The sequence below is a fragment of the Cydia strobilella genome, chromosome 16, assembly GCF_947568885.1.
Source record: "Cydia strobilella chromosome 16, ilCydStro3.1, whole genome shotgun sequence".
Lineage (NCBI taxonomy): Eukaryota > Metazoa > Arthropoda > Insecta > Lepidoptera > Tortricidae > Cydia > Cydia strobilella.
In genome coordinates, this window is record NC_086056.1 from 1,201,290 (window position 1) to 1,224,178 (window position 22,889).

At 36.1% G+C, this 22,889-nt stretch overlaps 1 protein-coding gene across 1 annotated transcript in view; it reads right to left on the reverse strand.

The window, feature by feature from the left end:
* Positions 1 to 1,080: 1,080 nt before the first annotated feature.
* The window catches only part of LOC134748342 (hemicentin-1), a 217,455-nt gene continuing 195,646 nt past the window's right edge, over positions 1,081 to 22,889 (reverse strand). Inside the window, exons 7-17 of the mRNA XM_063683111.1 lie at positions 21,572 to 21,713; positions 20,497 to 20,627; positions 17,150 to 17,309; positions 13,578 to 13,734; positions 12,834 to 12,973; positions 12,090 to 12,226; positions 9,431 to 9,596; positions 5,058 to 5,211; positions 3,186 to 3,361; positions 2,580 to 2,728; positions 1,081 to 1,459 (exon numbers count right to left, since the gene is read on the reverse strand). Of these exons, the coding sequence (XP_063539181.1) occupies positions 1,313 to 1,459; positions 2,580 to 2,728; positions 3,186 to 3,361; positions 5,058 to 5,211; positions 9,431 to 9,596; positions 12,090 to 12,226; positions 12,834 to 12,973; positions 13,578 to 13,734; positions 17,150 to 17,309; positions 20,497 to 20,627; positions 21,572 to 21,713 (1,659 nt within the window). The 3' untranslated portion in view covers positions 1,081 to 1,312. The remainder of the gene's footprint in view (positions 1,460 to 2,579; positions 2,729 to 3,185; positions 3,362 to 5,057; positions 5,212 to 9,430; positions 9,597 to 12,089; positions 12,227 to 12,833; positions 12,974 to 13,577; positions 13,735 to 17,149; positions 17,310 to 20,496; positions 20,628 to 21,571; positions 21,714 to 22,889) is intronic.

Consider the following 22,889-nt stretch of genomic DNA (forward strand, 5'->3'; position numbering starts at 1 on the left):
CTTTAGCCTGGATATTTTGCGTTAAAGGCGGTGGTCGCTGCGTTGCGATACCAGACTTTATTGTTTTTTAGGTATTTAGCTTAGAATAAATTTAAAAGTGGAAAAAATACTGCCTTGGGGGAGACTTGAACTCACCCAAGCAGCTTAATAGCATCGATCGCAGACGTTTCTGCATGTTAAAAATTAATTTTAGGTATTTGTTGGTTTTGTTTACGGATAATTTATTCAGATTTTTGTAAATAATTAATTAATTACCGTTATTCAAGATCTGACTGCAGATTTAATTTGAAGGGAAATGGCGCTAACATGACTATTCCCATATTCATATCAATTGAGCAAGACATTACAAAACTCCATAATTATTTGCGCGTTCTGCTGATCTTTGTGCATTCGTGACTTTAAATTGGACTTTGGAGCCGGGGTATTACTTAAAATCATGGTTGATATTTAAACAAAGAATTTTAATTTTGATTGCCCTCCAGCCGCCCAGAGGTCTATAAAAAGTTCTCCCGTTCTATTCTAATTTGAAACTTTATTTTCACAAATTAAAATTGTATTTTGTCTCCAGAGGTTTCTTCTCTTAATTAAAACAGGTTTCTTTCTCACATAATCCAGTGCAGTTACTTTTTTCATTTTCATAATAAATATATCCTGATTTGGCGTTAAGTAATGGAGTTAATATCGCTGCTAGTGACTGATTGGCGCGGTTGCTACTACGGTGTGGACCCCGGGCTCAAAATGATTAATATTACCACTATCCTGTTGCCCTGGTTGTAGATCTAATATAACATTGCTATTTTATGGACTGTGCTTGACACTACGATCACCGATGTACTTAACCCTATCAAGTGAGATAAGTGACGCATGTCACTGACGATAAAATTCCATCATACTATACTTGTACTATACGTACTGGAAAACAAGAATCTTTTTTTTAAATATTTTCCCTGTGATAGTTTTTGGAAGTTCGGCACATTATGTCCTTTTGAAATGTAACATTTTAGTAATAAATTTGGTGAAAACTACTCTTCTAGTATTTTTTAATTAATCTCAACCAAAACAGACTTGACGAAACTGTCATAGACTATTACTCGACGCGAGAGAAATACAACAGGATAGTGACATTTCTCTGTGATATTTTCACTGTGTCGCGCTTTGTTCCATCTATCAGAAGAGTCTGAACAATCGAGATGAAACAGAGTATCTTCCTGAACTCTTTCCTAATTAATTCCTCGGGACAATTCCCAAAGACCTTTCTGAACCAACTATTTTCAATTTACACTTGCAAGCGCCATACCCTAACCTAATCTACTTATATACAGCTTTCTTGTACCCGATGCGACGTCGTGACGACCTCGGGCCGGAGTCGGTGCGCCGTCAGAGATGACGTCACGCCCGTGGCCGAGGATGGACTGCAGGCGTTCACGCCTTTGTTCACTCGTCCTAAACTATGATACGACTGCAACAATGGAAAAAGATTAGTACAAATCAAAAATGGAACTATCATAAGACCCATTGATGGGTTTTATGGGTAATTATGTAAAGCAAAAGTCGTCTCTCCTCTAGATAATAGCTAACAATTTTTACTAGTTAACAACAGTAGTGAATTATCACACAGGTTAATAAAACATTTGTATTACTTTATGAGGGATGTGGGTTCTATCAAAGCCTAATTCTCTGATAGGACCCACATCAACAAAACAATTCTTCTAGTATTTTTTTATTAATCCCAAACAAAAGAGATTTGAAGGAACTATAGGGACCAACTTTTTTTTTTTTTCATTCATGGGACCATCATCATAAATGTTTACTGATTGACAATAATATTTTGAAATTCTGGTGAGTATCTTATAAATTGTCACAAGACTTTGTCCACGTTGAAGACATTAAACATTTTCAACCTCATTTTCACCCATTTGCATTTTAAAGCATCCGTTTTAAGGAGCTCTATATTAGATTATTTTAAACCGGGTCACTCACGTATTATTAAGTCGAATAGCTCGACATGTTTCGGTCCAATTTACGAGGACCGTCTTCACGGAGACACGACACGTCTTCACTGGTCGAGGGCGCGGCGTGTACTGCGGGCCAAAGCCGTGTCGTGTCTCCGTGAAGACGGTCCTCGTAAATTGGACCGAAACATGTCGAGCTATTCGACTTAATAATACGTCAGTGACCCGGTTTAAAATAATCTAATATGTTTGAGTCTCACGGGAGTTTTATAGCTCTATATTATTTGAAGAATATGATTCTTTCGAATTACAAAGTTCTACCTTGTACAAGTCAAGCTACTGTCCGCGCGCCAATTCCGTGCATTCGGAAGTCGAGGAAGTGGGAGGGTGTGCGCCGCGCCCGTACGTACAAAATGACACCACTCGGTCATGACGCCCAACATTCCTAACATTCCTCAGCCGTGCACGGAATTCGCGCGCGGACAGTATTACTTATATGTTGTTTATCAGTACTTAAATAAGAGAACTGTATAAAAACTGTTTTTTAGCTTCAAACAGACGCCACAAAATTCAGCATAAAAAATATAGGCTGCTTTTTGCTTTCTGGGGGTTACAGCCTATACTTACACTAGTTAAAGGTATTCTATAATCTTTCTTCCTCAGGTCCGCGTAGTAGGCCCCGTCGGGGTCCGCGCGGATCTCTTCCACCTTCGGCATCTTGGAGGCCGAGGGAGGCCGCTGGAGGCTCATGTAGCCGTTGGAGACTGGCCTCCGTTCTAGGGACAAAGACGTAATTAGAAACTGTGGACTTTTTCACAGATTTTGAAATCAGATTGTTCTATAATGAAAGTCAGACACTAAGCAAGATGCTTTAGTTTAGTAACTTTTTCTCTCCTGTGGACATTAGTTAACAGTTTGTGGGCATGTAGGTAATGATTTTATCATACTTATCCAAATAACAGGAGTACCCTTTCATAAAAAATGTGATTTAATATGTGTTCAAAACGCAAAAGATTCATATGGTTTAAGGTTAATTAAAAAAATTAAACTTTATAAAATTAAACTTTATAGCCCTTAACATTTAGGTATGTCTACAGGAAAGACGTGAACATAGTTTTGTGTTTGACCCTTATATCGGTAGCCCGATACACGTTGACTTTCCTCGATCCACGAAGAAAAAATGCACAAATTCCACATTCCACAAGTCGGGAAAATATTGCAGTGGATTCTCACCATATAAACAAGGTATGATATCAGGATCAGCGTCGTCTTCTCTCGGATCAGGCGCATGTAGCAGCGCCCCGCGCACCCCGCGCGTCTCCCCCCGCGGCTCTGTGCTGCTTGCGCGGGATTCCGCTTCTTTTACGGGGGTAGGAGTGTGTGCTGGGCGCTCCGTGTACATTGCCTCGCTAGGGGCAAAAGGAACGATATTAACGGCGCGGCCACAAAATTGCGCGGCGGCGGCAGCGGCGAGCGGCGGCCATAGGTGGGAATGGAAGGTCCGATCACTGTGTCTCGCTCCAACCTATGGCCGCCGCTCGCCGCTATATTGACCAGGATATGACCGGCACAGATATTCGTTCCTGAGTCATGGGTGTTGTGTATGTTTTTTTAAAGTTTAGTCAATAGTCAATAGTCAATATATTCTTTATTCAAATAGGCCTAGCAACAAGCACTTTTTATTTGTCAAGTTTTAAATATTACCTTAATCTAAATATCAGAGCAATTTATATTTATTATATAATTTATTAATATAACAATTACGTATGTATATCGTAATCTGTGTTCCACAACACAGGCCTTCTTGAGCTTACTGTGGGGCTTAGTCAATTTGTGTAAGGATTTTTTATAGTATTTATTCATTTATTATTTAAAACAACTAACTAGTTTCCTTCCATCCAAATTGGAATAGTCAATATCTACTCAAACAATAGGCTAGATGACAAATTTTCATTAATGGTATCAATTGATCAGGTTTGTTTTTAGGATCAAATGTCTATATGGGACCCATTGCATTAAAGCAATACAAAAGTCAGAAATGATAGTCAAAATCTGACAGTCGTACTTCAATCGCGAAATGCTTCTAACAAAACGATAAGTGAACGTGACATCAAGGGCACTGAGAGCCCATCTTGAATGTATGGAAAATAAGTAAAAATGCGATTTTGTCGGTGAAATATTGCGTTTATGTATATAGTTGCTATACAATCTTTTTTCTAATAAAATGTAAGGAATCGAATGGTACATTTTTGAAACTTACAAGTCCTGTATTTTTGTATTATTTCCATATATTATTTTAATATCCACATTAGTCATTTAGTCATTTATTCAATATTGCATTGTCATGTACATAATAAGGTGTTACATTTTATATAGCCAGTTCATGACACCCTGTAAGGGCACACAATAGTACAGTTTTTCTATTCTATTAATTCTTATTTACACATTGCAATTAAGGTAACATAATAAAATTAACATATTAGCGTATCAGTGGTTTAGTAACCTATTAGTTAGTCTCATACATTAATTTAGTAACTTCAACAATAGCAACGTCAACAATGCACCGATACAATAATTTCTGATTGAATAAGAATAAGAATAAGAATAAAAAATATTTATTAGCACAAAAAAAACAACTAAAAACAACATAAAATAACATTTGATTGAATTAACTTGTCAAATTATTATAATTATTATTTATTTAATGAATGTCAATTAATATTAAAGTGATGGCAGCAATATGTCAAGTTAACAGTCTTGCACTAATTGTAATTATTGTGATAAATTGCTCATTTGCTATCTATTTTACTAGATTTTGTTAAAAAATTCAACATGTGTCATCATTAGACTTATATTGACCGGGATATAGACCGTGATTACCTTTTGTATTATTTGTGAGCTCCCGATATTTCGACGCAGTTACATGCATCATGTTCACGTTCATGTTCGACCCGTGAACATGATGCATGTAACTGCGTCGAAATATCGGGAGCTCACAAATAATACAAAAGGTAATCACGGTCTATATCCCGGTCAATATAAGTCTAGTGAAACTAACCGTGAATTATTCAAAACTCTAATGTGTCATCATCTCTATGCACTTACCTCAATGGCGCGTGTTTCGCCGGCAATCCCCGATGTCTATTAGCGTGTCTTCTATACAGAACCGCCAGCACTCCACACACAGATGTAGCCAGCAACGCAGACATGGCGGCTATCGAAGCTAACACTGGCGAGACGCCGAGCGTGTTGCTTTCACCTGCACCAAAATAGTAGTTCATGTGACTGCTACCTGCTACATAATGAAAGGCATTAAAACACGAGTGCGGGTTTATGAAACGAACGAAATGAGTTTCATAAAAGGATCACACGAGTATAAAAGTCGAAAACTTGAATTCGCCCTTTTATTTTAAATACGTTTGTATTTGATTTTATTCAATTCAATTTCAATTATTTATTTGATTCGAATCATTTTGATCCATATAGTGTTAGTAAATACAACAAAACTTAGAATGAAATAAGGTTAGTGACATACAATTACAATTACAATTCACATAGTGCTGCAACTTTTTTTCCAAACCACTCCTTATCAAGGAAATTGACAGATACAGCGGCGGCAACAACGACGCTGCAACCTTAATACAGCTACAGTGTTAACTCGAATGGAACCTTTATGCCATAGGTAATGTGATGTGAGTTATACAATTATTTCAGATAATACTCTATATAAGTTAATAAATTATATTGTTTACTTTCTATTTTGCACTGCGATTACAGGTAAAATTCATACGACAGGCGAAATAATACTGTTTTATGAAAATATAATAAAATAAATAAAATAAAATAGCCATTTATTTCGACCCCATATTAAAACTTTTACATTTCTTGTCAAGTTTTAGGAAAAAAAAACATGTCAAATTCTTAATTTAAACATAATAATAATAAAGTTCTTTGTCGTATGTTATTCGGTATTTTTATTGACATCGGTCGACTTGCCTCCCGGCATAGGCGTAAATATAGTATGAATCATTAAAACAAACAAAACTCACGGAAACAGACCCAAGCTAAATAATCTTTTGGGTAATCCGACGTGCGAATCGGATCTGTGCTAAGCGCCTTACGCCGCACCACAGTATTTACTGTATGTGGTATTTTCTATTAAAAGGGACGTTATTGTCGATGGCGCTTACGCCATTATTAACGATGCTTCGATATAAATAAAATGCCGCACGGCGCTGTGCGGTGTAAGCGCCATCGAAAATAAGGTAATTTCATAGAAAATGCCCCATATATATTCATAGTCGTATCGAGCTAACTGCTTTGTATTGGCAAGCAGAGTGTAAGAGTGACACCATAAACGTAAAATTTCTATGAATATAATGTATGATGTTCTTAGTGGCGCACCACATTTTGATGTAATAAAGAAATTTCAATCTGATGTATTTAATACAACTGTCTTTCCTAAAGCGTGATCACATGTACTTAGTTTTCTAAATAAAATCGCTATCAAAGAAGATCTAAGAATTCCACGCAAAACGCACAAGTGTAAACAACGATTTCCAAATAACGCATTAAAGGGAACTAGGTAAACAGTTTTATAATACCAAACAAATATGCTTAATTACCAGACACTTCAAAGCATGATTATGTAACTAAGAAGATTAGCTTACTGACGAGGCATTTATATTGTGGATTTTAGCAGAGGTAATATACATGTAATATGAACCGCTAACACAATTATTTATTATGTATTTATCACAATATTCTAGAATGAAATGAAATGAAATATTCAGTTTTGTCAGTGTTATGGCATTTCTGAGTGAAGCAAAGGCAAATATTGATGAGGTAGGGAGATAGGCAAATTAACCCACGAGTGAGTTATGAACATAAATAATATCATCACAATAATAAATAATAAATTTAAGATATGTGTATGGAGGATGGATGGGTGGACGGATTAATTTGTTGATAGAAATAATTGTATATTTTAATTGATACTTTTAAGATAGATAAGTAATTGATTATATCTTCACAACTTACGGAAAAAGTCAAATTATTTTATTAGCGCTAAGAAAACGATCAATAAATCAATCAATCTTTAATGTCAAAAACACATGTCAAAAATTGCAATACAAATAAATTTAAAAATACACAACACACAATATAGTTATATAGGTATATACAAATGTGGTTGGAATTCGGTGGATGCGAGCGGCACAGGATCGGTCGGAGTGGCGAGCCTTGGGGTAGGCCTATGTCCAGCAGTGGACGCTATCGGCTGACATGATGATGATGATGATGATGATGATGATGTGTATTTTTCTGTAACGACTACCTATGTCACAAACTTCAAAGAGAACAAAAAATCCCTCAATAATTACGTATACCTGATCTATTAGCACTAATATTGTAAATTATATTTCAAAATAACACTATCATTTATTTCTATCTTTCATATTACTTATAATGATAAAATGCATCACTCCACAAAATTATACTTCAGAAACCGAATTCACAAAAATACAATTGTGTACCAAGACAGTATCACAGGTTAGTTTGATGCAGTTCTGTTTAATTAATTTACGGCAAGTTATAAAATAGAGACTGAAAACTTTACAATCTAAATCAACAAAGGAAACTATACTTTAAATACTAACAATACGGTGTACGATCAGTTGGCAGGTAACGTTTATTGTATGCAGTTTTTAATGCAGTCGTCTTCCGGCAAATGTCGGAAAATAAACGTAGCTCTGACGTTTATTGCCTTTGATGTAGTTAACATTTCTTGTACTAAAACGGGAAATTAGTAGAAAAAGAATTAAAAATATGTGAATTTACTATGACATATCGTTTGTTATACAGATGTTTTCACGGAGATAAATAAAGAATTGAACAAGAGAACAATAAACGCTGAACGTTGATGAGACTAAACATAAAACAATGTCTATAAATACTAGTGTTATATATTATTTTTTTATATAAATAATACATTAATCAGCACATGTACGACATGGCCCTCTATGTCATCATGACATCTCACCGGCAGATTAGATGGCGCTGATCGCCGCCCATTCGCCGCCGCAAAGTCGCGTTCTGTGTTTTAAAATAGGGCCGTGTCGTACAGCTGCGTTCGTTCGTGGCCCTCAAAATGGTTTCGCCGGAAGATCAGCGCTGACTTTTGGGTTAGCATTATGCTGAGGCGGGACCATTTCGTGGTAAACTATTTATTTTTATGTTTATATTTCTTTGTTCTTTTATACTTTTGTATGTCATAGTTTATCACGAATAAATGCGATGATTCTGATTCTGATTCTAATGTTAATTGTAAGTGTCTCTGTTTGGCCCTATGGTTGACTGGTAGAGAATTTCATTTGGCATTAAGTCCGCCATTTGTATATTGTTGTATATATTTTGTGCAATAAAGTTTAAATAAATAAAATAAATAAATGTTAGTTGTTTTTGGTTGAATGTTGTTCCGCATCAAACTTGGTTCGTATTGGATGTATTTATTTCTAGCTTACATAAATCCTAATAAATTCCTATAAATTCTTGTCTAACCCAGTAAAATATAAAAAATATTAATTGTGAAAAATTTATAACCACCCCCTTTTATAATTTTTTTCGTCACTTTAATGTAAAACTTATGTTAGTACACAACTTACACAAGCCTAGCATGATCGCTTCCGATTTAGACCCAGTCGATCCGAACACCATTACTCTAATCATACTCAATTACATTTTATAGGTACTCGACCTTCTAAAACGTGCAATCTCCCTATCAGGTGATTGAGTAAAGTGTACCTTATTATTAAAGGATTAAAGTGTATTTCGAAAACAACAGGTAAAAGTTAAGCACCGTGTCAAAGCACTCGAGCCTCGAATTTAAAGTCAACTTTAAATAATCACACAATTACAAGCGTAATCACTCACTTCTCAAACGTCGTAAGAACCATCAATTTTCTAGTTAAATAAGCGATTTTATATACTGGCACAGTATTTTAGTGCAAATGTTTCTCAAATTGGCGGTTTGCTCGGCCGCGGGTAGTTTATTCGACTGCAATCAGGAAATACGGCACGACCGCAGTTGACTTCATTAGTGACTTCGGGTTTTAACATACCGTATAAATAATATAGGGATTTCGAATCGGTTCGGTGAAATATTCGTGCAATTTTTCAGATATACACGTGTATTCTGAATTAAAATATATTTGCATGACCAATAACTTTAAGTTAATGGCCGAAATTAACTGTTATACAAGATAATGTTTTTTTTTTCGGTTTTATTAACGCATGCGACACTAAAGGTTAAAACTATGATGTAATTATGGAGGCTCAGCTCTTTTATAGATACGATTTTGCAATTGTATTAGAACTTGAACATTATCCATTATAATTCAGTTATAAATATTTATAATTAACGTTAATAATATTCTAAAAGTAAGGGTGTACCTCAGGGCACTATCTTGGGTCCAGCTTACCAGTATACTTGGCTTGACCTTTCAGGGTGACAGTTTCAATGGTTGCCACGTCGCTTCGACCCTTTGCGTTAACGGCGTATAAGTCGATGCGGTAGCTGACGCCGGGCGGCAGTCCTTTGATCTCGAAGAAAGGGGGTGTTCGGTTAGTTGAGACGTTGTAGCGGACCTGTTGAAAATAATACATTGTTAAAAAGGACAAAAGTGATATGGTATGGTTGGGTTCTAAAAACAAAACATTTCAATAATCTGAAGTATTCTCCATTGGCTAAGATACATTAAAATAGCAAAATACTTTATTGTACAAAACAAAACATAAAAAAATACAAATATATAGAATGGATTATAACAAACTTATCGCTAAACAGCGATATTAGCGATTTTATATATCTTTTAAGATAAAATTTCAGACAACGTCGACCATTTTCTTTTTTTTTTTTCAATACACTATTAATAACAGACAATTTTATGCCTCTATTTTATCACGTCTAGCTCAAACTTATATCGAAGCTCTGATGAAATTTTAAAGACGTAGTAAAAGCAAAGTTTGATACATAACTCTACGAAACTAATTTAATCTCCACTATGTACAGCGGGTGTGTTATATTAGCTACCTATATTAAAATATTATAGACAAATTTTAGCTTGTGTGCTAGTTTTAGCTTTAAATTTAATTTAGAATAACTAATGAATGGTCTCAGGAACACTGGAATCGGAGTATCGAAATTCTAAACAGTTTATGTAATGTAAGTTTGTTAATTCATACCAATAATTAAGTATTAATTATGTAGATATTGTAAGTAATAGGGACTTCAATATCAACGAAAGCCAATATGGTGATTATGAATAAGTGTAAGTAACAAAGAAAACTGTATTAACCAAAACGGGAATTCCATTCACAGTAAAAGCTTCTCTAAGAACAAATTAAATTACTTTCTTATTAAAATATTTTATTTGTATTTTTTACAAGTAGTCACTCTAATTTTTTAACTATACACGAAATAAATATCATATACAAAGGAAAGCAAAAGGCAAGGTTGTTGTTGTTGTTGTTGCTCTATTCTATTATTCTACGAGTATTAAGCCCATTTACTCTGAATGATACCTCTCGCGTCCTATGATTGTCCCTATGACAGTTCCAGTGTCTTTTGCCTGAGCTTAATTTAAAAAAAAAATTGATGAAATATGTTTGTACATTGGGTTCTGTTGTGGGCCACTTGCCTCCATTTCAGGCCCGCTGTCAGTTTAAGTTAGTTCTCTCATCTGGCTCCTTTGTCATTGTAGTGTAGTGTATTATTCTACGAGTATTAAGCCCATTTACTCTGAATGATACCTCTCGCGTCCTATGATTGTCCCTATGACAGTTCCAGTGTCTTTTGCCTGAGCTTAATTTAAAAAATAATTGATGAAATATGTTTGTACATTGGGTTCTGTTGTGGGCCACTTGCCTCCATTTCAGGCCCGCTGTCAGTTTAAGTTAGTTCTCTCATCTGGCTCCTTTGTCATTGCAGTGTAGTACCAAGTGCCCGGGGCTGGAATCGCACCAGCGTCATTGGTCATTTTTTCCGTTGTATATGATGTTTATTTCGTAAACGCTTCTGTTAATTCTATAACTATGTATGTTTTTTTATACGTAAATGATAATTATTTGAGTGACAATATAAACAGTATACGTACTACATGATACATTTCTGAATCAATACCGATATCATTTTACGCCAAACACAGCAATTTAAAAACGAACGGAAAAGTAGTTTTGCATAAACAAGATTACCGATACCGATAGGATACTGTACCGATAAACCGCCTGCTCATGTTGTATCGGCGCGATCAAATCAACGCGATGCCTCTCGGGTTGAAAACAGGACCATTCATATACAACCAGCATGGGCGAGTCAAAGGCACAAAAGAACCCGTATTATTACGCTATCTGGATAAATACAATTGGTCATGGAATCTGGGGTCATGTTTAACTGGTTAGGGTGAAAAATCGACTTGTACATATTTCTGAAAACACTTAGTGCCATTGCAAATTTTTTTTGTCGAACGCTATCAAATGATTGTGGAACGTTTTTGTTGCATTGTTTGTTTGTCAAGTATTTGGACAGTTTCGCGAATTTCGCATTCAGTTCGAACCAATTTTATTGTATTTTTTTAGTTTTTGCTTTGTGTGCGGTTTTATTTGAAAATCAAATAGTTACAAAAACCGTTGAAAAATCTAACAACGGGAATGTTGACATGAATATATTTAGTACTGGTACTTTTTTAGAAACATTAAATTTATGTTTAAAAGAATTTAGAAAAAATCATATTTCCAAAAGCATTCAGTTTCAAACAACTATTTCAAACATCTTATACCTTGAGCAAATAAAAACCTAGACAAAGTTAAACTAAACAAAGCTAAAGACAGACAAACGACAAAGCTACATTTTGCATTATTTTTGCAAATGGCTAAAATGTATTCAATTTGCTGTGTTCTTGACATGACATTAAAGATATTCCATTTCTTCCGAATCCTCCTAAATACGGAACTAACCTGTTAAACCAAAGTCAAATATAATCTGATTTCACTTATCAAAAGTAAAGTTTAAATAATAACTATTCCTAAATTGAGAATAATTTTGAGGAAAAAATTCCTAAGCCCGAGAAAACTAATACTCACAATCAAAGATGGCAGCTCCAGCAACTCCATGAGGAAGGTCTGGGGAAGACCGCCGTCGAAGTTCTCGACACACTCGACGTATAAGGAGTCGATGCTCTGGTTCGCCACCGTGCAGTTTTGCAGGTGGAATGGACGTCCTGGGAAAATAACTCTAATATAAATACTTATTATAATTCTCAGCGTAATCATAATACTCATAATCTACTACTATTAGAGACAACCAGTACTAGGTTTCTATGATTTTCGACTGAAGCTTTTCATCTTGACAGTTTATCACTTTAACCGCCAAAGACGTCAAGATGCGCTTGGCGATAGCTGATATTGTGCATTCTGACAAGGTTCACGATGATGGGCTTAATTAAGAAAAAGTGTTAAAGAGTTAATTATCACTTTTTCTCAATTGACACAAAAAAAAATGGAAAAGGCGACAAATGGCAATAATTTGCGGGAAGGGCGAGCATAACCTATTTTCACGGTCACAATAATCTTCAGAAAGTTTGCACTTGACAGCTTACGACATAATGAATTAATAATTCTTAACATTCAGCCGAGAGCCTCTAATCTAAACCAAAATATTTTACTTGTACTAGTCAGTTCCTAATTAGATCTATAAGAAATGCCGATCGGCTATTAGATTCGATTATGTACAGTCGATGTAGTCTGTAGACTCCCTCCTCAACACCCTTCCTTAGACGCTGCAACTATCATTTGCAAATATGCTGTAGACCAGCTTCACCGACTCACCAGCCGCCACTAGCTGGAATGAGCACGGCACCTTCTGCTGGCCCACAGAGTTCTTTCCGTAGCACATCAGCGTGCCGTACTCCATGTCGGTGGTTGGCGTGTAGTTCAACGTTGACTTGTGGCCGTTGCTGTTGAATAACCTGAGAAAAGAATACGGCTTTAGTGTGGAACGCGAATTTGACAATAGTTGGGAGGTTTATATCAAATGTTTAGTGCAGATAGCCCAAAGATTGTCAAACCTTGACAGACAACTGCTAACAGACGGGTTAGACATTACCCTTGACAGATTAGGTGATGAGAATTGGTTGAGACATTAGCATAGTATGTCAATATCACAATGAAGCCACGAACGTCAGCAGTCACGGACCGACTACTTAAGGAGAGAGGGAAGGGTCGTGTAGACTATGCGAGAACGATGTCTAATAAACTTTGATCGAGTTTGTTGCACCTCGGTAGTCTGCACGAAAAAAACACAAACATGAGAGACCTCCGCTTCCTTTCAAACAATCTAAGGATTAGGTTTTTAGGTGAGCATTATATTACAATACATATGCTGGGGAATGGATATGGAGATATGTAAGACGAAAGCAAAACCAAGGAAAAAAGGAGCAAAGGTGTGAGAGATAATAGGAAGGAAGGATGAAGGTGAATGATGAGATGGCAAACGACACAGGGGTATGGAGGAAAAAGACATTCTGCCCCGACCCCAAGTGAAGGAAGAAGGGCAAGCGAATGATGACATACTTAGGCGCTAGATCAGTCTGCTCTCCAGAATTGTTGAACGTCCAATGAAACGACGTGACAGCCGGGTTAGCGTCGACCGAACAGTGTAACGACACGGTTTCATGCTTGAGGGCACCGAAGAGCTCCCCATCTCGTTGTTGGGCGCATACTGGTGCATCTGTTGACAAAAGGTGTAATTTAATTTTAGGATATTGGTAAATCAATCGGCTACTTAGCTGGTTACTCGACCGAGACTAAGATGATTTATGGTCATACCATACATGATGTATGTAGACATAGTAAAAAGATTCAAGGAAAAATACCGTTGCTCATCACCTTACCCCGGTTTGACGGGTGCAATTTGGTTTAACGTTTAAAAAGTGCGAGGACAAGTGAAACTCATTATACAGCCGATGCCGATAAAATTGTGGTGTATCACGATGGTCGACAGAAGATTCCCAACGGAGGTACGCGATATACTCGTAATCGATTTGACATACCTATAAAGACTCAACGGTACGAGAGTTCAGATTCTAACCCGCTCACCACACCTTACCTTTGAGTTTGTAGGGAAAACCACAACTTACTAGCTTTAAAAACACTAATTATCCTGTTGTCTAATTTTGAATTTAAAATTCCGCAAAAACTGATGCCCGATTCGGATCTCCCACAGATGAAAGAATATTAGAACGTAGAAATTCTCTTGACAGAACAAAAAAAAGCAGCACTAAATCTCTCCTAAAATCATTCGCAGATTCTTAGAGCACTATAAAAATTCTGAAAACTTTAGTTTATCGCCAATAACCTCTAGCAATAGTCACCAATTTCAGTTTCCATTAATTTCTGCCATATTACTTTGAAAAAGTTATACTTATCCTGGTTCATGGCACCAGAATAATGAAGAATAAGACTGAAACTCTATAATGATGAAAATAGCAAGAAAACTATCAAAGTTTGTAGATTTAATCTAGATTGATAGCGCCAAGTTTGCCAAGATAATAGCTAGAAGCGTTTAATGAGAAAATTTGAAATTATATTTATATAGGTAAGGATAATATTATATTTAAAGAGAAATTAATCAACTAAAGATGGACTGAATAATTTTATATCAGAGCGAGACGTCTCATAATAATACTACCATGTTCGCAGGCATTTAAATTTTCGATTTTTTCCTGATTGTTGCGATGTGAACGAATTTGCTATGGTCTCATCATTGTATTAGTTAAAAAAAATAGTGTGAAATAAAAAAAACTTCTTATCATTACTAGAAATATTTGTAAAAGCAGTAATAATTACATACGTACACTCAATTATTTCTGATACTCTTCGTCTTGGATTCCGGTTCGGATGTCGCGCGCCGGATTTCGGACACAGCCGAGCGTGCAGCGTCACTTTTTATTGAAAGAGCAATATTTCTACGCGATACGCTGCGATTTGACAGCGTCAAACGGATACCAAGGCCTTAGTTCCCCAAATAACCATGAAGCGTTTTAATGAGAAAATTAATAATAACCAGTGTGTCCCTTATCCCGTTACCTGGTAAATTAATTTCGCCCCGAGCCTTTACGCTGCATTCCACAAAAGCGCTCGGGAATTTAAAGCATTTTCAAAGAAAATGCTAGTTTTAAACCCTACTATGGGTAAAATGCGGGTAAGTAAGCATGTTATATATTTTAGCGAGCGTCTTAATAACGGTTTAGAATGTGAGTATTTTAAACTAAATAGGAAGGATAAAGATAATACATAAATTAAATATTGTTTCATCATATCGTTATTTATGTTAGTAGGTGACGAAGCCTATAGCTGATATGTTGTTGTAAGCACTTGACGAAGCCTGCGTTGCTGATCATGAACTATCTATATTCGTTTTTGATATACATATATGAATAAATGATTTTTTTATTTGTAAAAAAAAACAACAAAAAAATATTGTTTTATTATCGCATGTATGACAATAGATATGGCCCCCGTACAGAACTTGCGACGGAAAAAATAGCTAACGTGCGAGTTTTTACTTTTTATCTCAATTACTCTGAAATTATGCCTCTCATAATATTTTTCTTCTCCAAACAACAGAAATCAAACACGTTGGAAACCTAATATGACACGAACGACTCATATATGTGACACTCTAAACGTTGTCAGGGTTTAAGCATTTAGCGACCAATTTAGGCGTCCGACCGAAATCCGTCTAGCGTCCGAACTCCACAGATATATCTGAATAGAACATGTTAATGCACTCGAAACGATTCGATTCCCTCACCACGTCACTACACCTAATAGATGAAGGTCAGGTTGGGTCACTAAACTGATGTAGATGACGCAAATTCAGTAGAATTTTCCAGTGTAGTAAATTCAAGTGTGGTGGTGTGGAAGGGTCCTGAATTATCCCCTGGGTACCTTCCCCCCACACAGCCTTATCGCTCTACTGCTCTAAATTCTAAAAGTACAAAGCCCAAGTGAGGTCAAAATTATAAAAAAATCCTGGTGTTCACCATTCGTTCGAACATTTCCACAGACCGTAAAATGTGCCTACTTTGCTACATGTCCGTCATCACGACGTCCAGCCAGCGCTTCTAAAAATTTAATTTAATTTTGATTTTAAAATTATTATGTAGTAGGTATGTTGATTTAAAGTATTTAAAGTAGACCATCAGTATTATCATGTTGAATGAGGTTGTGAACTGTTGAAACTGTTAAAGTAGTCATGTTGAACCCAGTTCGGAAAAAAATTAGGCACATTTTACGGTTCTCACATGCGACATCTATTCAGATATATCTATCATTCAGGGATCACAGATCGTCCAACTGGCGAACGTCGACTTAAACCGTCAGCTTACGCAGTACTCTAGCTAAAAATTGCAACGTAATTTGGATTTGCGTTTGGTGTGAGAACGTGGTGGGTTTTATATAGACAGTTGACATTTTCTTAACCCAGGGGGGTTACACCTATTACAGAAAAATGTCAAGGCAAAAGTCTCACGCGATGGTCAGGTCATGTAGCCGCACAGCTGGCGATTACTGAATCACACTATCACAACTCAAAACATTTTTTGTGAGATGTTTAGTTTGACCGAATGCATTTTTTTAAATCATCAGTTTATCAGAAATGTCGCAAATTTAACCTACTTCTGCAGAATACCAGTTCTAAACTAGAAAATGATGTAAGTGGTTTTTGAATAAAATGTGGGTCAATTTATTTGGCAAATGAAACATCGACACAACATAGGATAGCAGATTACTGTCAACACCGCATATAACCGCAACGAATAGTGACAGCTGCTTCGTGAACGGGATCAAAAGCAGTTATGATTTTTTTTAAATATGGTCGGTAATTTATGATTATCATGGATGTAAAATCTTTATTTTACCAGAACCCTAAACCCTGAATACGAAGATATGGCTCAATGGATCAAGAAACCGCTTTCTGAAGAACACGCACGACGGGTTCTTGAGGTTTGTATTTAGCACAGCAGTGGACGTCTTCTTAGACCAGATGAACCAATGATCTGTTTAAGATTGTAAGAAACCGCTATATGAGGAAGCACAATTGGTTGTAGATGAGACCCTGGATAAAAGGAGTCTTGACTTACATCTGACCAGCAAGGACACGGGATTGCTAGTGCCTTTGCCCTCGCTGTTGGCTGCCATGCAGGTGTAATCTCCAGCTGCAGCCCTGGTTACCCTCTGGAGCACCAAACTCTGGGCGCTGAGTATGATGCCGTCAGCTTCGTTGTGGAGGATCTCGGTGTTCTAGAAAAAAAAATGCATACTAGTAAAGGGGTCGTCAAACCGCGGTATGCGAGCATGCTGCTCTTATGGAGGTACAACTGCGGGTTTTCTAGTCACTCAAAAGTACTAACACTTGGAGTTTCCAGACCTTGGTCTTGAAAAACAACAAATGAACTTGGAAAACAGCAAATTCTATATTAAAGGAAAAATTTATAAATTCACCGCTTCTGGCAAGACTTGCACTTGCGATCTTTTGGAACACCGGTCCAATCGCTCTTCCAAAAGGTCCAAAAGGTCGCAAGTTCGAGTCTTACCGGAAGCGGTAAATTTTAAAAATTTTTTCTTTAATACAATAATTTGTAGTCTCGCTCGCGGACGTATCAGCATGATGAAAATTATTTAAGGAAAACAACGTTTGCGGCTGTTTGAGGTTCCAGTCGTAATTTTTTGTGCGGATGGCTCTTCTTTTAAATATGCCAAAAAATACAAAAAATATACGATTAAATCATACTATGCTAAAAAAGTTACGTACTCAAAAAATAACGCCTTCAGAAAGTCACATTCCCAGATAATGACCTACATCGAAAGTGACGTCCTCCAAAAGTAGCATCATAAGAAACAAAATATAGGTCCTCAGAAACGTGACCTATATCGAAAGTGACCGGAAGTGACAAAAGGTTATTTTGCATAATGTATACAGTGTTGTAAGAATAACAACAACAAAATACAGAATGCAAAAAAAAGAACGGATACCTACGAATAAGAAAATGTACACGCAGATCTTAAAAAAACACAATGTAGGTAATCAAATTGAGTCAGCTTCCGTCAGCAGTATCAAAAGAACAACATTAATTTGGCAAAAACTTCCCCTTTGAGTTTCATAGGACGGCAATTTTTTGCAGGCTTGCAGGAATTTATTATAGCCCTCAAAAGGCCGAGCGGTAACTGTTATTTTTCCTTCAGAATAAATAGAGAATACTTTACGCACAAGTTGGGTAAAGTAGTTTCATAATGTGTGATTTACCAATAACAAGTGTATTAATGTTATGGAGGATTTTCAAATTATTATTTTACAATCAGCGAGTTTTACAATTTCCAAGTTAAATTACAAGAAAAGATTAAAATAGCCAGCAAATTAAAATTAGTTCAAGTAGGCGATGAAACCCTATAAGTATCTTATGACTAATAAATTATAAAAAAAAAAAAACATTTTGGTACACTGCTCAATTAATAATAATACGCACTTTTAAGTTTTGTTCTCAAAAGGCTTAATGCGTGAATTCGTTTAGATATCATAATATTAATTATGGTAGAAATTAAAAATATTAAAATGTTTATCTAATAACTTTTTAACGAGTCTTATTAAAAATGATTCTTAGAATTGATTAAATAACCAACAACGATATTGAATTCAGTCAGTTATTATTAATTTTTAACAACTTTTTCAAAGTTAACATATACAAAACTGAGGAAAAAACGAAACTCCCGAAAGGGAAAAAGTTTGACCCCGTCAAACCGGGGTATGATTATTAACTATGATCTTAATCGGATCATCAGTATTTATGAATGTTTCTTTATTCAGGCAATAGACCCATTACATACAATACAATAAAACATAAAAAGAAATACGGTAAAAATAAAATAGAATAAAAATAAAATAAAACTCACTAAAAACTAAAAAATTAAACTACTTACGGTTCGGTTGCTGATGCGCGGACAACCAATTCAGGAAAAACGCATTTTGGTAAATGTTTTCATTTACTGTCACAATAAGCCTATTATTAGAAATGCGTACCCTGTTCCAGAACGACGCTATTCGGTTTCTAATAATGGCAAAGAAGTCAGGTACCCTGGCTTCAACAAACATCGCTGACGCACTGCAGAACCGTGGTTGTTTGGTCAGAATTCGCAAGGCGTCATTGTACTGTACTCTAAGGATGCTGTAAGCTTTTCGTGTATATTTCGTCCATAGTTGGCAAGTATAAAAACTTTGGCAATATGCCCGAAATAGCACAAGCTTAACTTCCTTAGAGCACTTAGCGAACCTGCGCGCCAGCATATTACTACGTATTGCCAGGGCCCTTCGTTCACGCGTCATGTCTAGGTCGTCCTGCATGTTATCGCATAGTATATGTCCTAAATACTTGAAGTGTTTTACAACCCGCACTGATTCACCATTTAGAAATACCGGTGCCACTCTCTCCGGACTTTATGTGGCATTTTTTATTTTCAGGATAGTTTATTAAGAATAGAATTCGCGTACCTACAGGTTTGAATGTCATTCATCAATTCATCATTCATTACGCTTGATCCAACTTCAATTAAATCTTGTTCTAGCTAAATACGGCCTACGCATTGTTCTATTCATTCACTGTCCACTCTGGAACAGACTGGACAGCATTTGACCAAAATTCCCAGCACTAGATGCTCACTGCAATATGAGACTTATCTACTTTCAATTTAAGTTCATGTTCCTTAGTTATCTTTGTTGTAGTTGGGACCTTTTTATTTGACGGTTGGGGAAGGCTAGTGCAGCCTGCGTCAAAATTGATAAATTCACGATGTAAGTGACCAATTCCAGAAATTTGTCCGAGTTAAGCTTAATGAAGTTACGAGAATAGATTTTGACTGACTACTTATTTGAATTCATCTAGAAAGAATCATAATTTTATAATATTTATAAGTTCATTCAGGAATTAAAATTTGTCCTTAATTCATAATATTTAGCAAAAAATGCCATTATTTAAAACATGACGAACGATTGAAAGAAATAATGAAAAGTCAGATACAAAATGAGTAAAATTACACATTAAGACAGTTAAATTTTAAATCTGATGAAATATTTAACTAATAAATAATACAACTTGTGCGTATACTGTACTAGGTCAGGCAACGGATGCTCAAAAAAGTTATAGAGGGAAATGCTTGGAACACAATTTTTGACTTCGTAACTTTGTTTGGACTAGTTAGAAGGTAAACATATTAAATTTTTTTAATTTAAAATCCCATACAAACGCGTACGTTTGTCACGCTATCGAATGTAATTGGCAGTAGGGGTTCTGATTAAATTGCTACTACAAAGGTGTTTTATCTTAATTTATTTCTTGGCTCTACCCTTCCCATTCATATTATAAAAAGTCTGAATCTTTTGTTATATACTGTAAATTTACTTTATCTAATTTTAAACGTGTAAGATTTGCATACTCACATCATGGAACCACACTAGTCGATGCACTTTGGGGTTAGCCCGCACGGAGCACTCGAAGTACACGTCATCCCCCTCCTTTATCTCGTCCGGGTTAAGACTGGAGCCCATCCTGAGATCCACTATCGGAACGTCTGTGAACAATAATGGTTAAACGTAGCGTTGCGCCTTTGACTGTCCTTCAACCGTACGAAGCTTAAACAGATTGGCTTAGGGGTGAACTCAGATAATTCTTGATATGTGAATTTTAATGTATTATGCATGTGAAATTCATTTCATGAGTAACTATCGCGGTAACCGAAGACAATATTATGTATTATGCATGTTTAAGAAGTTCGAGCTTTACTTTAATCCCTTTACAATCAAATTGATATATCATCTTATCGCGATATCGATGTTTTGAACAAAACGTTCATCCCGAAACCGATTTGTCGATCAAACGATTATCGCGATTCCGATTCTGTTGAGCAACAGTTTATCATTCCGATCTTTCGAATAAAAATTCGTCGCGAAGCCGTTTTATCGCAATAGCGTTTAATACACAATACAGTGTGTGAATATAAACTAATCTTGATGTGTTCATTTTAATTGAAATATGACTTCATGCGACATTAATAATCATATAGTACCACGATATACACCAGTCAAATTTTAGGCAACATAATACCGCATTGGTCGATAAATAGCTAGGCTTGGTTCCGATCTGGGAAATCTAAGATCTATCTATTCTATTCAAATATGTACAATATGAACAAAGCATTTTCTATTCGTTAAAGAAAGATAGAATAGAATTGGACCTCATATAAGTGTGATTTAACATTTTTGGCATTTTTTATGTTACTAAGGGTCTCAAAAAATGGCATCTTACATACTAATTATGCGTCGTTTATCTTTATCTTATCTCTTATAAAACTTTATCTTAACTGACAATACAATGCGACATTTTTTGCTTGAAAACGTCACCAGCTACATCCCGCGTTGCGTCGGCGGTCGGCAGAACAGGTCAGTAAAGTCATTAATAAATCTACCAAGGAATCCAGCGCAATGAGAGAAACACGCGTTTAGTGCAAGAACTCACAGTGCACATTAAGCCTCCATTTGTCTTCGATGGCCGAGTCTGGAATGTGCTTGTTTTCCGCCCGGCACATAAGGAACTTCCCGTCGTCTTCTACGGCCGGTACGAGACTGAGGACGCTTAGTGTTTCGTTGTTTTCTGAGAACTGCAACAAACAATATTTATTTTAGCAAACAGTGATTAGTTTATTAGTTAACCATTTTCTATCTAAAGCTAGGACTCTATACAAACGTATCCCCCATTTTCCTCCATAAATATTGACATTCTGTAAAATACTTCTACGCAATGAATCTTAATAATTTCTTCTTATGAATTATATCGAGTTCGCATTTCGCAAACATATTTACAAGCAAACGTTCCAGAAATATATTTACACGCTTCTAAGACACTGAAAATAAGGTCGTGTAAATATATTTTTGAATGTTGGCTTGTAAATCCATACTAATATTATAATGTGAAAGTGTCTGTCTGTCTGTCTGTCTGTTATATACCTCTTCACGCTTAAACCGCTGAACCAATTTGGTTGTGGTATAGAGATAGTTTGAGTCCCGGGGAAGGACATAGGGTAGTTTTTATCCCAGAAATCATCCTTTAAGGGGGTGAAAAGGGGAGCGGAAGTTTGTATGGGGAATCGATAAAAAGTAGGGTAAAAATAAGCTACGCAAAATCAAATCTTTCTGTTTGTTGGTCAACTGGTTATTATGTGCTGTCCTAAACTGGGTTTATAAAATACTTAGAACATGGAATGATCTCAAGAAATACTCTAAGCACATTAAAAACTACACAAACCACAGAGTCGTACAAAATAGACTTAAATCCCAGTACATTAAAGCAAACTACGGAAGCTCTAAGAGATAAAACACAAGTATAGACCAAGCCCGTGACAAACGGACAAAGGAAGTGTTTTTGCCTTTTAAGCGGCGATCCTCTAAAAAGAATCAATTAATTAAAACACAAAGGAGCAGGGGACAGCAGGAAACAGCTCACTTGGTGGTCTGATTTGGGAGTTTATTGAGTCGAAAAGTACATAGATTAAGGTAGTAACACGAGATTAGTTTGAACACAAGCAAAACTTGCGGCTTCACGGACTTTCTGCGCGAAGTTTATTGTATTTAAAATTCTATTCTGTGAATGTGTGTTCGAAATAAAAGTAGTAGGTTACTAGCAACAACGAAGTTCGCGGTGGGAGGTTGGTCTCATTAACTTTACTGCATACAAATATACGCAATTAAGTACAACGGGTTAGCATTAGCACTGATTTGACTATCACAGTTCAGTTTTTTTTATGTAATAGGAAGCAAACGAGCTGACGAACCGCCGC